The sequence below is a fragment of the Chrysemys picta genome, chromosome 11, assembly GCF_011386835.1.
Source record: "Chrysemys picta bellii isolate R12L10 chromosome 11, ASM1138683v2, whole genome shotgun sequence".
Classification (NCBI taxonomy): Eukaryota; Metazoa; Chordata; order Testudines; family Emydidae; genus Chrysemys; species Chrysemys picta.
Window position 1 is genome coordinate 62008329 of NC_088801.1, and position 13360 is coordinate 62021688.

Below are 13360 nucleotides of genomic sequence, written 5' to 3' on the forward strand. Positions count from 1 at the left end.
TGTTGCTTACCACTGAAACAGGAAACAAAATATAACTTCCATAATTAAGAAGAGCTGATTTCTCTATTGTTTTTTAATCATGGGACTTTTTCTGTTTGCAGAATGAAGAGTAAATAGCCAGTGTAAATTACTATTTCTTTGGATCCTGGGAATAGCTATTTAGCAATATTTATTCATATTGATTTGGCTCATCATATGTTAACTGATGAATAACACACACAGAACATCCTTTGCTTGTGGGGTGTTTCTTGCTTGCTATTTTCCTATTCATGAGTAAAATCAATAAACTGTAATAGACCCCATCTTTCACTAGGGTTGCCAACTTTCTAATTGCACAAAACCAAACACCCTTGCCCCGCCACCCTTCCCTGCCTCAACCCCAAGGTCCTGCCCCCTGCCATGCCCCTTCTCTGAGGCTCCGCCCCTGCTCACTTCATCCCCCACGCTCTGGTGCTCGCTCATTTTCACTGGACTGGGACAGGGGGTTGGGGTGCAGGACGGGATGAGGGTGTTGGCTGCGGGTGTGTGAGGGGGGCTCTGGGCTGAGGCAGGGGGTTGGGGGGTGGGAGGGGGTATGGGCTCTGGGGGGGGGTGGGCTATGGGGTCAGGCCAAAAATTAGGGGTTCAGGGTGAGGGAGGGGGAACTAGGCTGGGGCAGGGGGTTGGAGTGCGGGGAGGGGGTGAAGGCTGAGGCTGTGGGCTCTGGGGTGAGGCTGTGAATGAGGGATTTGGGATGCAGGAGGGGGCTCCAGGCTGGGGCCCAGAGGTTCAGATTACGGGAGGGGGTTCCGAGCTGAGGCAGGTTGTTGAGGTGCAGGAGGAGTTTGGGGTGTGGGTTCCAGGAGGGAGTTTGGGTGCGGGAGTGGGCTCGGGGCTGGGGCAGGGGATTGGGGTGGGGGAGGGGTTTTGGGGTGGGGGCTCCAGGCAGCACTCACCTCAGGCGGCTCCCCACAAGCGGCAACATGTTCCTCAGTTCTTAGGCAGAGGTGCCGCCAGGCGGCTCTGCATGCTGCCTCAGTCTGCAGGCACCACCCCCGCAGCTCCCATTGGCTGAGAACTGTGGCCAATGGGAGCTGCGGAGCTGGCGCTTGGGGTGGGGGCAGCGTAGTGAGTCCCCATGGCCGCCCCAGAGGGACATGTCGTCGCTTCTTGGGAGCCCCGCGGGGCCAGGTGGGGAGCCTGCCAGCCCCGCGCCAACTGGACTTTTAACGGCCTGACCAGAGCCGCCAGGGTCCTTTTTCGACCGGGCAGTCCAGTTGAAAATCGGACACCTGGCAACCGTATCTTCCACGCTTCTCTTCATTGGCAAATATACTGTCTAGATGTGTCACAACCCTGATCAAACTTTCCCTTCTGGATACTCACCAGGCTTCTGTGTTGGGTCATATAACTGGATATCTGTGCTTTTAAGATTTCCTGAGACTAAGAGTCCAGACACTACCTATGGTTCTGAATTTCTAGGCTCACTCTTAGGATGCAGATCTTCCATCCAGCACCATCTTCTGGCTAAACTGAGACCCTGCAGTCCAACTGCCTATGCTCTGAGACTAGTTTTGGTTACCCCAGACTCCCCATTTGCAGATGCTCACCCATTCCAAGACTGCCAGCCTTGTGGGCACTCTGGTTACAGTTTACCTCTTCAGGAACATATGATAATTGAAGCAGACAGACACAGACTTTGTAAAGGAGATTTCTAAAAACAATTAGTCTTTACTTAAACAGCACAAGTGAGACAAGAATCTAGACAAAATAAGAAACACCTGCATGTGAAACTTTGCCTCAGTTTCCTAACCACTCTGAGGTATCCAGGATCCCCTATCTAAACATGGGTTCTCCTTTGAAACACAGTCTCTTCTGCCTCTGTAGCCAGCTTCCTTCAGCCTGGGCTGGTCCCATAGTCAAAAAGGTCCCCTTTCCTATGAAAGCATGTCTTTTTCTTCTTTCCTACCCCAAGTGTTTTTAGTTTCTGTGAGGCCCTATGTTTCTGTGTTATTAAATGCTAGTACTAGAACCTGGTTTCTTTGTTTACCTTGCTGGAGAAATTCCACTGCTCCAAACCATAGCACTCTGCAGAGAAAACCAATTTTCTCCAACTTATCTAGGATACAGTTACTCCTCTATTATATCTGGGCAAGCTCTACTGAAGGGGTGATAACAATTGTTCTAGTTAAGAGACAGACATGCAGGTACCATTCCTTTCTCTTTAAACCACGGGGGATGAGGCAAGGACACAGTACAGATCATCATAAGGCTTAAACACACAGTGACTTCATAATATCATAAGTAAGGCTACGATTTGGTCACTGAGGTTGTGGAAGTAACAGAATCCATGACTTCCGCAGACCTCCATGACTTTAGCCTGCAGTAGCTGGGGTACCCGCACCTCCCAGAGTGGCAGGGGCCTCGGAGCTCCCTAGTCTCCATGGGCATGGGGGTCCCGTTCAACTCCCCATCCCTGCGGGTGGCGGGGGATACCCAGCAGCTCCTCAGCAGCTGTCGCCAGCAGGGGGACCCCCCCCAGAGCTCCCCAGACCCCGCCGCTGGCAGGGGACCCCTGAACCCCTGAAGCTTCCCAGCCACCACCGGCAGGGGACCCCCGGCAGCTCCCCGGCCACCACCACCAGCGGCGGGGGAACCCCCAGAGCTCCCCAGCTGCCACAGACGGGGGGATCCCCCGGAGCTCCCCAGTTCTCACTGGCAGCGGGAGATCCCCAGCAGCTCCCCAGCCTGGGGGGAGGGGAGAATCTCTCAGAGCTCCCCAGTGCCCAGGCAGCAGGGAATCTCTCGCAGCTCCCCAGCCACCACAGGCAAGGTCCCTTCTAGCTCCCAGCCACAGCAGGGCAGGGTGCTGGACTCTTTCCGTCCCCATTTTGTCATGGTTATTTTTAGTAAAAGTTAGGGAAAGGTCACGGCTTCCATGAATTTTTGTTTATTGCCCATGACCTGTCCCTTACTTTTACTAAAAATAACCATGACAAAATCATAGCCTTAATCATAAGTTGTACATAGACAGATTCCCCAAATTGTCAAAAGGTGCTTGTATAGATCCCCCAAAATTATATTACATATATTTCCCATAAGGAATAATTACAATGATGGGAATATATAGGATTGGAAGGAGGTAATATTGCTCCACCATAGCACTGTACTGTCTGCATATTTTACTTTTACTGATTTTATTTCTTTGGGCCAGATTGTTCACAGCAGCTCCCCAACTAATGCAGGAAAGGATACAAGTAGCCCACACACCTTGCACTCCTGAACAATTGGCTGGCGAGCTGCACAAGGGGCTGCATTGCTACCTGCACTCCCTGAGGAGTAGCTCTGGGTGTTCTCTCTCTGGAGTGGTGTCTTAGAAGCACTGTGATGAGGGTTTGATACTTAAAGGCATAGCTGAGTCAGTTGCTAGCTTCCATCATTTTTCACAATGGTTTTATTCTTTGTGTGTCTCTCAGTTGTTTGAAACTCCCGAATGTGGAAATGGATATGTAGAAGCAGGAGAAGAATGCGATTGTGGTTTCCGAATGGTAAGTTTAAAATGTTCTTATGCACTGTTCCTGCAGCCCCTTCTCGCATTAATGTATTGAGCAAAAGTTATATGGATGTTAAAATGGGAAAAGAAAGAATTTTGTGTTGAATTTACGCTGCCTGTCTTGTGGGACAACTTTGATCAGAGAATTGTATTAGTCAACTTTCTGTAAAAGAGGGAGAATATTTTCCCTAATGAGAAAATATTTGTTTCTGCTACACTGTGTTATGCTCAATCTTACAAATACAGAAGAAATCTGTTGCCTTTCCTATATTCCCACTGCACTGCACCCCACCCCACACTTGGCTCAGAAAAGTGCCTCTTAAAGATGGTGTGGAACTGGCTGAACCTTGTGAGCAGTGGGGACCGTGATGATGGGGCCTGGGTAAAACAGCATTACACCATGTATAAGTGCATAAAGAGAGAGGAGCAAGAAGCTGGGGCAGGGCAGAGTGGCATGCAGCTCCAGACAGAAGAGAGAACTCCTCCTCCTTGCCTCTAATCTGCCCTTGTTCTGGGTGTGGGCGTGGATATGGAGGGATTTTGGCTGTGGCCCTGAGATGGAGAAATGATGAAAGAGAGGGAAAGGAAGGGAGTTATATGAAGTTCAAGCTGACCTAGAATAAAGGGGTTGGTAGGGTTCCCACTTGAGCGTGCTAATTATACTTCAAGGGTCTCTGTTCATTCCTGCTTGTAGTGAACTGTCTGTCTTGGTGCTTCAGGAACAGAACATGTTTCCAAAGCTTTTTCATCTGGGGCTGCACACATGTACCCTCTATCTGTACTGAATGTTCAGTGCCTAAGACTATATTAGGTAGTGCAGCCTCAGTTTCTTCTCTTCCACTCCAAAGTGCATTCAGGGAGCCTTTAGCTTTATCCAAGTCTGCACCTGCAGACCTTTATTTAGGCTCCTGTAGTTCTTTTGTAAATAATGGTATATATAGTTAGTTCTTTTAGGGGTTTTCCCGAGTGAGTGCAAACTGCCTCAATGGCTTACATTGGCATGGAGTCCATCCTGGAACCTTATCCTCAGACAGGTTTGAGAAGATCTGCATTGTCTCTCTTGCTAGTCCCAAATCCAATATTTGGTTGCTGCTATAGAATTCTTTACACTGGTCTCCCTGCTAGTTTGATGTGTAAATAGCATAAAGGATTCTTTCATCTGGTTTATTTTCTAGTCCAGGCGTCAGCAACCTTTCACAAGTGGTGTGCCGAGTCTTCATTTATTCACTCTAATTTAAGGTTTTGCGTGCCAGTCATACATTTTAACGTTTTTAGAAGGTCTTTTTATATAAGCCTATAATATATAACTAAACTATTGTTGTATGTAAAGTAAATAAGGTTTCAAAATATTTAAGAAGTTTCATTTAAAATTAAATTAAAATGCAGAGCCCCCCCGGACTGGTGGCCAGGACCTGGGCAGTGTGAATGCCACTGAAAATCAGCTTGCGTGCCGCCTTCGGCACACGTGCCATAGGTTGCCTACCCCTGTTCTAGTCAGTACAGGATTGAATCCTTTTCCTGATCATGATATACAGGATGGTGTGTTTGGATGGTTGAGAAGATTCATAGATCACTTGATGTATTTTCTTTAGGAATGCTATGAAAACTGCTGTAAGAAGTGCTCTCTCTCTAATGGAGCTCACTGTAGCGATGGACCCTGCTGTAACACATCCTGTCTTGTGAGTCTTATTATAGCATTTTTTTCTATTGACTCTCAGTCTTCCCTAGAACTAACGTCTAACCTGATATAGTTCAAATACTGGGGTACAATGGGGGAAAATAGGCCACATATACTGAGTCCAAATGTTTTTAAGGAACATAACATGATTACTGACCTTCAGACAATGTGGCAGTAGATGGAATTATGTGTACGTTGCTATTGTTGATGCACACAGTGTTATACCATACATCTGGATTTGATTAATTCCACCACCACGACATACATGACCAATCTTGGGAGGTAAAGATTTTTATCTAAATTTTCAAAATATTGTGCTGGTTTGGGTCACAAAACTTTCATTGACTTTGATATGGTTCATATCTCTGAAACCTTGATCAGTACTTTGAAAATGTTATTGAGATTAATGTTAAAACCAGATTACATTTATTTATCTATTTACTTATATGGTTGAAAATAAATGCATTATGGATAGAGCGACTTTTAAGCTGTTTGGTGTTTTGGGTGCAATGATCTAATAGTATGTAAAGTTGTAATGTGCACATCTCCTTTTCTTCAGCATGAAATAGCAAGTAATTGAATTTATACTTTTGGTAGCATTACTTGTCATCCAGCAGAAACCTCTGGAAGCCACACAGTACAATATGATACATACTAATAGTTGCTACAATAGGTAGTGCAGGCTTTCTTCTCTGATGTAGTTTGCCAATAGCAGGTATTGAAGAGCATACTAAGCAGCCTCTCACTTGATTTTTCATTTTTAAATATTGTGATTTGTGGTCCAAAATTCTGGATTGCAAGTACTTTAGAAAAAAATAATTTAGATGCTGGTCTCATTGTGATAATATTGGGCCACACTCTGGTATCCTGTTGTTTCATACACAGGACTTCAAATGAAGTCAGTGGGAGTCGTGTGCGTAGCTTATGGCAGGATATCGTGAATTATTAGTATATCTGGGAAATGTTATTAGAGACAGAGCAAACATAAGAATTCCTAAAGGATGTGGCTCAAACTGTTCCATGAGAACTAGAAGAGTTAGGTCTCTGAACATCACAGGAATATAACCTGCCTTTTGACTTGGGGCAGTTGATGCCATTTCTCAGATAACTATCTAAATGTAATTAAAAGACACAGGATGAGACTGGGTTGAGATATAGCAACTTTGTTGGTAAATATTAACAATATTTTTTTTTACTGTCTCATGCTGCCGGACTTTATTTTAGCCCCATTAAATTAAACATACACCTAATCTGTATAATGTAGAAGTAGATGTGCTGTTGATAAACCAATGGATAGGTGGGTTGGTTGTTTTGTTTAAAGTCTCAATATTTTCTTGGCAGAAATAAATCTTTATAGTTTTTCCCTTACGCATAGTATTTTAATGGTATGAAAAATATTTCTAGCAGACATGCATCACTGAAGAATACTTTTCAGATTACTGATGTCCACCACTTTTAGTTGAACCAGAAGCTAGCAGTGGGTTTTTTGCTGTTCCTAGATAATTCAGCATTCACTGAAGTGTGTGTGTGTGTACACATATGTATGTACACAAGTATTACAAAATGTAGGTTCCTGAGTTAATCATACACTATTTCTGTACAGAAGGCTTCCTCTGGATATGTTTTGTTCTCTCTATTATTGCGTGGGATGTTGATACTGAGACTCATTTGAAAATTGAGAAGTATGGCTTTGAAACATGAGGACTATTTGTAAACAAGAGTCTGGAATATGCCGTTATATAATCTCAGTCCTAACGAATGTTTGTTGTTTTCTAGTTTTTCCCACGAGGCTATGACTGTCGCTATGCAGTGAATGAGTGTGATATTACAGAGTACTGTACTGGCGACTCTGGTCAGGTATGTATACCTAAGCTCTCTGCATACTCTATTCAATTTTGTAATCTTTTTATCCCAATTAAATATATTGAGTAACAAGCTGATACTACATTTGCTCAAAATGACCAGTTCCCTCATTAGTTGTAAATATTAAAAATGTATTTTGTTTGAAGAATATTTGAAGAAGGTGTTTGTTCAAGTGATTAGCAAATGGCTGTTCTCAATTATTTAATAAGTATAAACTCTGTTACAAAAGGAGAAAGGAAAACTCATAAAACAATGCGAAGAATGAATGACACAAACCCCAGCAAAATATCTAAAACTGATAAACAGGTTATTGGCAATAAGCACTTATTACAGATGCACAGTGTAGGTATGCACGTGTTAGCAGAAAGCAAAGCAATTGTTTAAGGAAAGCAAAAGGAAAGAAAGCAATTATAGTAGAAAATAAGGAAAGGAAAATAAAACCCGTTTATGTGCTGTGCTGAATGATTTGTTTCAGAACATAACTTATCAAAAGAAATAATGGCAGAGAGACTGTCTGCCTTTACTCAAACCCCATTGGCATTCCCTGGAGTTTAGTGAGGGCACAACTTAGCAAAAGTATCAAAGAAAAGTTATGCATGTAAAGCTATATTTCATTCTACCCACAATGGAGCCTTGACATTTCATATATTGACTCATCTCCTTAATTTCCATTAGATATATGCAATAAGAGTAGAATTTAACATGGTACTTGAAGGGTTATCAGGCAATTAAAGCCATTAGCTGTTCATACCAGTTAAATATGCTATTTATGATTTTGGTCTGGGCTACTTAAACTGTACATGATTCAAAGGGAATCCTAGACACTTTGGCTATAGCAGTCTCGGCTGAAAACAAAAGAAAAGACGGAACTTTTATTCTTTACTGATTAAATGTATTTATCTTAAGAGCAAGCATTACAATTTCTGTTTAACAAAAAGCCAGAATTTCTCTGTAGTGGAGAATGAAAGCTGTCCTATCCTAGAGCACTTCTAGAGATGTAGATAGAACAGTGTGCTCAATTTCTTCTCCCTCTCTCCCCCCCAGACACACTTCCAGTGAGCACCAAGAAAATAACAGAATAATGCCCTAGGCATCTAGCATTTACATTGGCTCCCAAAACACTTTGGGTAAGATTATATCTGGTCCTGCAGAATGCACAAGTGGAAAGGCATTGTAGGCCAGTCAGATCCTTGCAGTTCCCTGAATACAAAGACTGCACAAGATTAATGCTGTCAACAGTGGCATCTCCAGAGTCTGTGGGGAGGGACATCCCCATCTATCCCTCAGAGCTAATGAGTGCAGAGTGGAGCTGAAATTCCAGCTGCTTCTTATCAGGTGGAAGAGATTAGTTTCAAAGAAAGGGTAGGGGAAAGAGTTTTGATCAGAGACTCTTTGGTTCATGAGAAAACTCCCTCCCCCATGTTTGTTTCTCTCCCCCTTTATATAGACTCTGTGTCCTTCCCATCTCCACCATGTTGTCTCTTTCTCCCATCCCATCCTGCACTGTTTCCTTGCTGGTGCTTCACTTGTTTAACAAAAATAGCAGTATGAAAGTAACTAATCTCCTCCTCTCTGACAGCTAGCCTTTTTAGTTGCATTTACAGTCTGCTTCTTCTACCAGTAGTATTAGAGCAAGCAACAACAAAAAACCAGCTCGAGAGTAGGTGGTTGGTGTTTAGATACTAAGGAAATGGGTGTTAGAGGAAAACCTTAAAACCACCTTCCTATCTTCACTTAAGAGGACATAGCCGGAATATCATGATGTTCTTTGGCACTCCAAATGTGTGCACCAAACAAAGAAGGATCCAAATCCAATTTAAAATAATTTTAGATCCAGTTCTACCACACACGCTCACTTTGAATAGTATCTTACTCTGCAAGTAGGTCCATTGTTTCTAGTGGACATACTTGCACAGTAACTCGTCTTCATCTTCCTTGATCTATCAGCTGCCATTAATGCCAGCCAAACTCTTCTTGAAATATGGTCGTCTGTTGGCTTTCATGACTGTCCTCACATGGTTCTCCCACTGACTGTTGGATCACTCCTTTAGTGTCTAATTCAGTGGGTCCTCCTTCTCCCTCTCTCACCCTCTTTATGTGGGGAGACCCTCTGGTTTGCATCCTTGGCAGGGCCGGCTCCAGGCACCAGCGAAGGAAGCAGGTGCTTGGGGCGGCCAATGGAGAGGGGCGGCACGTCTGGGTCTTTGGCGGCAATTCGGCGGCGGGTCCCTCAGTCCCTCTCGGAGAGAAGGACTTGCCGCCGAAGAATGAAGTGGTGTGGTTGAGCTGCCGCCAAAGTGCCACCGATCACATTTCCCCCCCCCCCCTCTATTTTTTCTCTTCGCCGCTTGGGGCAGCAAAAAAGCTGGAGATGGCTCTGATCCTTGGCCCCCTCCTCTTCTCCCTATCCACCCTATCTCTGGGCAAATTTATCTGTAAACATGGCTTTGACTACCATCTTTATGGTGATGACTCAGAAGTCTGCCTCTCTACTCTGGACCTCTTGCCCTACAATTAGACTAAAATCTTGGCCTGGCTTTCTCGTTGTGGGTGTCCAGTCATCAGCTGAAACTTAACATGGCCAAAACAGAGCTTTTAACTTTTCCGTGAAGCCCTTTCCTGCCCTTCCCTTTCTCTGTCATTGTGGACTTTCACCTTGTCTCTTGGTTTCATTTTTCATTTGGGCCTCTTTCTCACCTGTTGCCTGCGGCCTCAAGTTAATTCAACATGCTATTCCTAAGATCATCTTCCTGGCTTGTCACTTGGACTACATTACCACCCTTTTTAAGTCCCACTATTGGCTCCCCCTCTTCCATCACATCTAATGTAAATTTCTTATCCTAACTTTCCACTGTTTATCCCCGTCCTATCTATCCAGGCCACTATCTTACTGCAAGGTCAACTCCTGTCTTCTCTTTGCCAGTGATTCCAGCCTTGATTGCCCTCTTGTCTGCTTTTCCCACAAGCACCTTTGCGCTTTCTTCCATGCCACCGCCTTGCATGGAAAAAGCTCCCAGTCAAAATCCTTAATCACCACGTTATCCTTCTTCAAGCCCCTTCTCAAAGCTCACCTCTGCCAAAATGTATAAAGCAAACTGCCATCTGGCAGTTGTGATTATTGCTAATATATGGCTAAGATTTTGCACACGTTGCTGGTCTGCACATGAAAATTAACCCAGAATAAGACAGGAAGTGAATTTAAAGTGGATTAACACTTCCAAAGCTTTAGAAGTGGATTAAGCTAATTTGGAATAAGGCATTCTTATTTCAGAATAAGAGTGTCCACACATCGAGTTAGTCAGGAATAGTTACCTCAGAGTAATTTCTCATGTAGATAAGCCCTAAATCTGTATTAAAACATCCAGTTATTTTTTGTTACCCCATTCTCCTCCCAGCCTGCTTGTTTGTCTCATCCATCTGTTATGCCTGTCTCTCAGACTAAGCTCTGCAGGGTAGATACTGTTAATTCATATATTTTTGTATGATGACTTACTCAATGGGGCCCTGTCGTGGTTGAGGCCAGGGGTGGCCAACCTGAGCCTGAGAAGGAGCCAGAATTTACCAATGTACATTGCCAAAGACCCACAGTAGTACGTCAGCAGCCCCCCATCAGCTCCCGCCCCCCTGCTTCCAGTGCCTCCTACCCACCGGCAACTCCACGATCAGCACCTTCCCTTCCCTCCCCGCACCTCCCAATCAGCTGTTTCATGGCGTGCAGGAGGCTCTGGGAGGGAGGTGGGAGGAGTGAGGGCACGGCAGGCTCAGGGGAGGGGGCGGGAGGGTGGAGTGGGAGCAGGGCCTGTGGCAGAGCCAGGGGTTGAGCAGTGAGCACCCCCCGGCACATTGGAAAGTTGGTGCCTGTACAAGGAGCCTGTAGCTCCAGCTCCGGAGTCGGTGCCTATACAAGGAGCCGCATATTAACTTCTGAAGAGCCGCATGTGGCTCTGGAGCCACAGGTTGGCCACTCCTGATGTAGGCACTACCACAATATATATATTAAACAATAATACTAACAAAGTAAGATACTATTTAATATGAGTCAGTGTGGCAGAATTGTGACCTACATTTATGGGCAGCTGGTGTGAATGAAAAAAATAACCAAGTAACATGAGAAAAAGGAGAGCCCTAGAAAATTAATCTAACAGCATAAACAGATTGATGGCCAAAAATAAAGCTCAAGCAAGAAGAACACTGTCACAGTCCAACTAAGAAAGTATGTGCATTTAGTAGCAGAAATGTTTAAAAAGCTTTCACATTTTAGAAAAGTTAAGTAAAAAAGGCAAATGTGAACGATTAAACCAATATGAGAAGTAGAAGGAAAATAACATTTTTAAAAATGGACTCCCAAATTTTTCACCACAGGCACTGAATAAATAGATAAATCGTTAAAAGTGGTTAGTCAAAATGTAGCCTCTGAGAAAAGTTAAATATGGACAAAACCGAAGCTTTGTTTCTGAAGAAAGTTATGAGCCATTCGGTTTGTGATGTTTGGAAGACATTGCTGAGTGTGCCTACAAATATTTAAATGGATAATGTCACCCTCTTTGTGCCCCAGTATCTCACCTATTTTAAAATTGTTCTCCTTCAAGTGATCGTCCTTATGCCCGTCCCAGTGATGGTATGTATACACCTCATGTGAGGAAGATCAGAGCGCATGTCGGTGGAATGCGCATATAGACAGTCACTCAACAGAGAAAGGAATGTTAATTACTGTATACAGTAACTGGAGTTCTTTGAGATGTTTGTCCATATGCATGTTCCACAACCTACCCTTCCAGCTTCTCTACATCAGAGTCCTCTTATATAGGATTCTGCAGTCAGAAGGAACCAAATGGCAGTGGGCGTGCTTTGCCCCATTATGCTCTTGCAGAAAAGCATGAGGACTGCAGAGCACATGTGCGCCCTATGCATACTGCTAGCCCCAAAGACTCGGATCTACTTCATGAGGTGCATGCATAGCATCAGTGAAATGTGCATATGGACAACACATCTTGAATAACTCCCGTTACTGTACACAGTAATTAACTTTCCTTTTAAACTAGTGAAAAATGTTCTCTGCACCAGAAAAAAATGTGCTATTTTTAACAGATCCACCATTCTGTTATCAAAAACATTAAAGAGGAAAAGCTATTTGCCCTTAGTTTTTAATTGATTATATAAAATTACTGTAACGTGTACTTTTTGTGGACACTTGTTGCTCTGTAGCAGCTATATCTAACAAATACGTGCGTACAAAAACATGAACTGCATGACAATTTAGTGCATAGCCATTTCTGTTGATGTCTCCAACTATGTCATAAAATCAGTATACATACAGAAAAACCAAAATAGGCAGTTAGATTAGGGCTCGTTGTCTTGTGACAATGCACAATCACTGCCAATTGGCAGATCCCAGGAGCTGGTCCCAGTAAGGGTTCAGGGCTGTGAAAGTAGTATGCTTACTATTTATTTATTTTTTAAGTCATTCTATCTCTGTCCCTTTTTCTTGTTCTACAGTTCCACCATTCACGGGACATCCCTGTGAAGCAGGTTTTCTAGTATGTATTAATGATAGGCAAGTTTTCACTGTTTTGATATCAGAACACACAGCTCTAAGAACTGGAAGTGGCTGGTTATCATATAATTCATATATATATGTAACTGTGTGACTGTTTATGAACTTACCACAGAAATATATGTAGTTAGCTAAAGCTGCGTTAGTATTTGGTTGATGTAAAAGTTAATGAACCATCAATTAATCTTAAATTATTTCTAAATCACTTCTTATCTACATTGTGCAGTATTTCCATTTTTTCTTGTGTTCATCACTATTGCTGAGCATAACCATGGGAAATTGTTCTTTGTGTGATCTATATATTGGTGGCATCACTCGTCAGCCAGGATCTTGTACAGCTAAATTCACACACTTCTACCACAGCCGAGTTCATCCTGTGCAGGGTTCTGTACAGGTTCTAAGAGTTGGGCATGTGCCCACTCGAATCTGGGGCCACTAAGAGCCAGTTTGATCCCCGTAGCTGATTAGAACAACCCTAAGGGCTGCCCTAACTTGTTCCCAGCTGCTCAAGGACTTTCTGGACTTTGTGGCAGCTCAGGAATAACTGAGGTACGGGACTGCCCTAGTCACACACCTCTCACTTATCAGATGACCAGTAATGCTCCCCGGCCCCCCCCCCCCCGCCCTCCCCAATCAGTGGCTCTTGCAGGGGAGAGGAAGGTATAAGTCTGGTGTAGTTAGTTGTGTACCTGTCTAGAGGGGCTCCTGTATCAGGAACAATCCATTAGGGGCC

At 43.9% G+C, this 13360-nt stretch overlaps 1 protein-coding gene across 13 annotated transcripts in view; it reads left to right on the forward strand.

The window, feature by feature from the left end:
• Positions 1 to 13360, forward strand: part of ADAM23 (ADAM metallopeptidase domain 23) — a 194049-nt gene that overhangs the window by 137795 nt on the left and 42894 nt on the right. For all 13 annotated transcript variants that reach the window (XR_509333.4, XR_006176707.2, XR_010591646.1 and 10 more), the window contains exons 16-18: positions 3456 to 3527; positions 5125 to 5211; positions 6987 to 7067. Coding sequence is in view for 9 of the 13 variants with exons in the window: in XM_008172506.4 (XP_008170728.2) it covers positions 3456 to 3527; positions 5125 to 5211; positions 6987 to 7067 (240 nt within the window). In the remaining 4 variants the exon portion in view is untranslated. The remainder of the gene's footprint in view (positions 1 to 3455; positions 3528 to 5124; positions 5212 to 6986; positions 7068 to 13360) is intronic.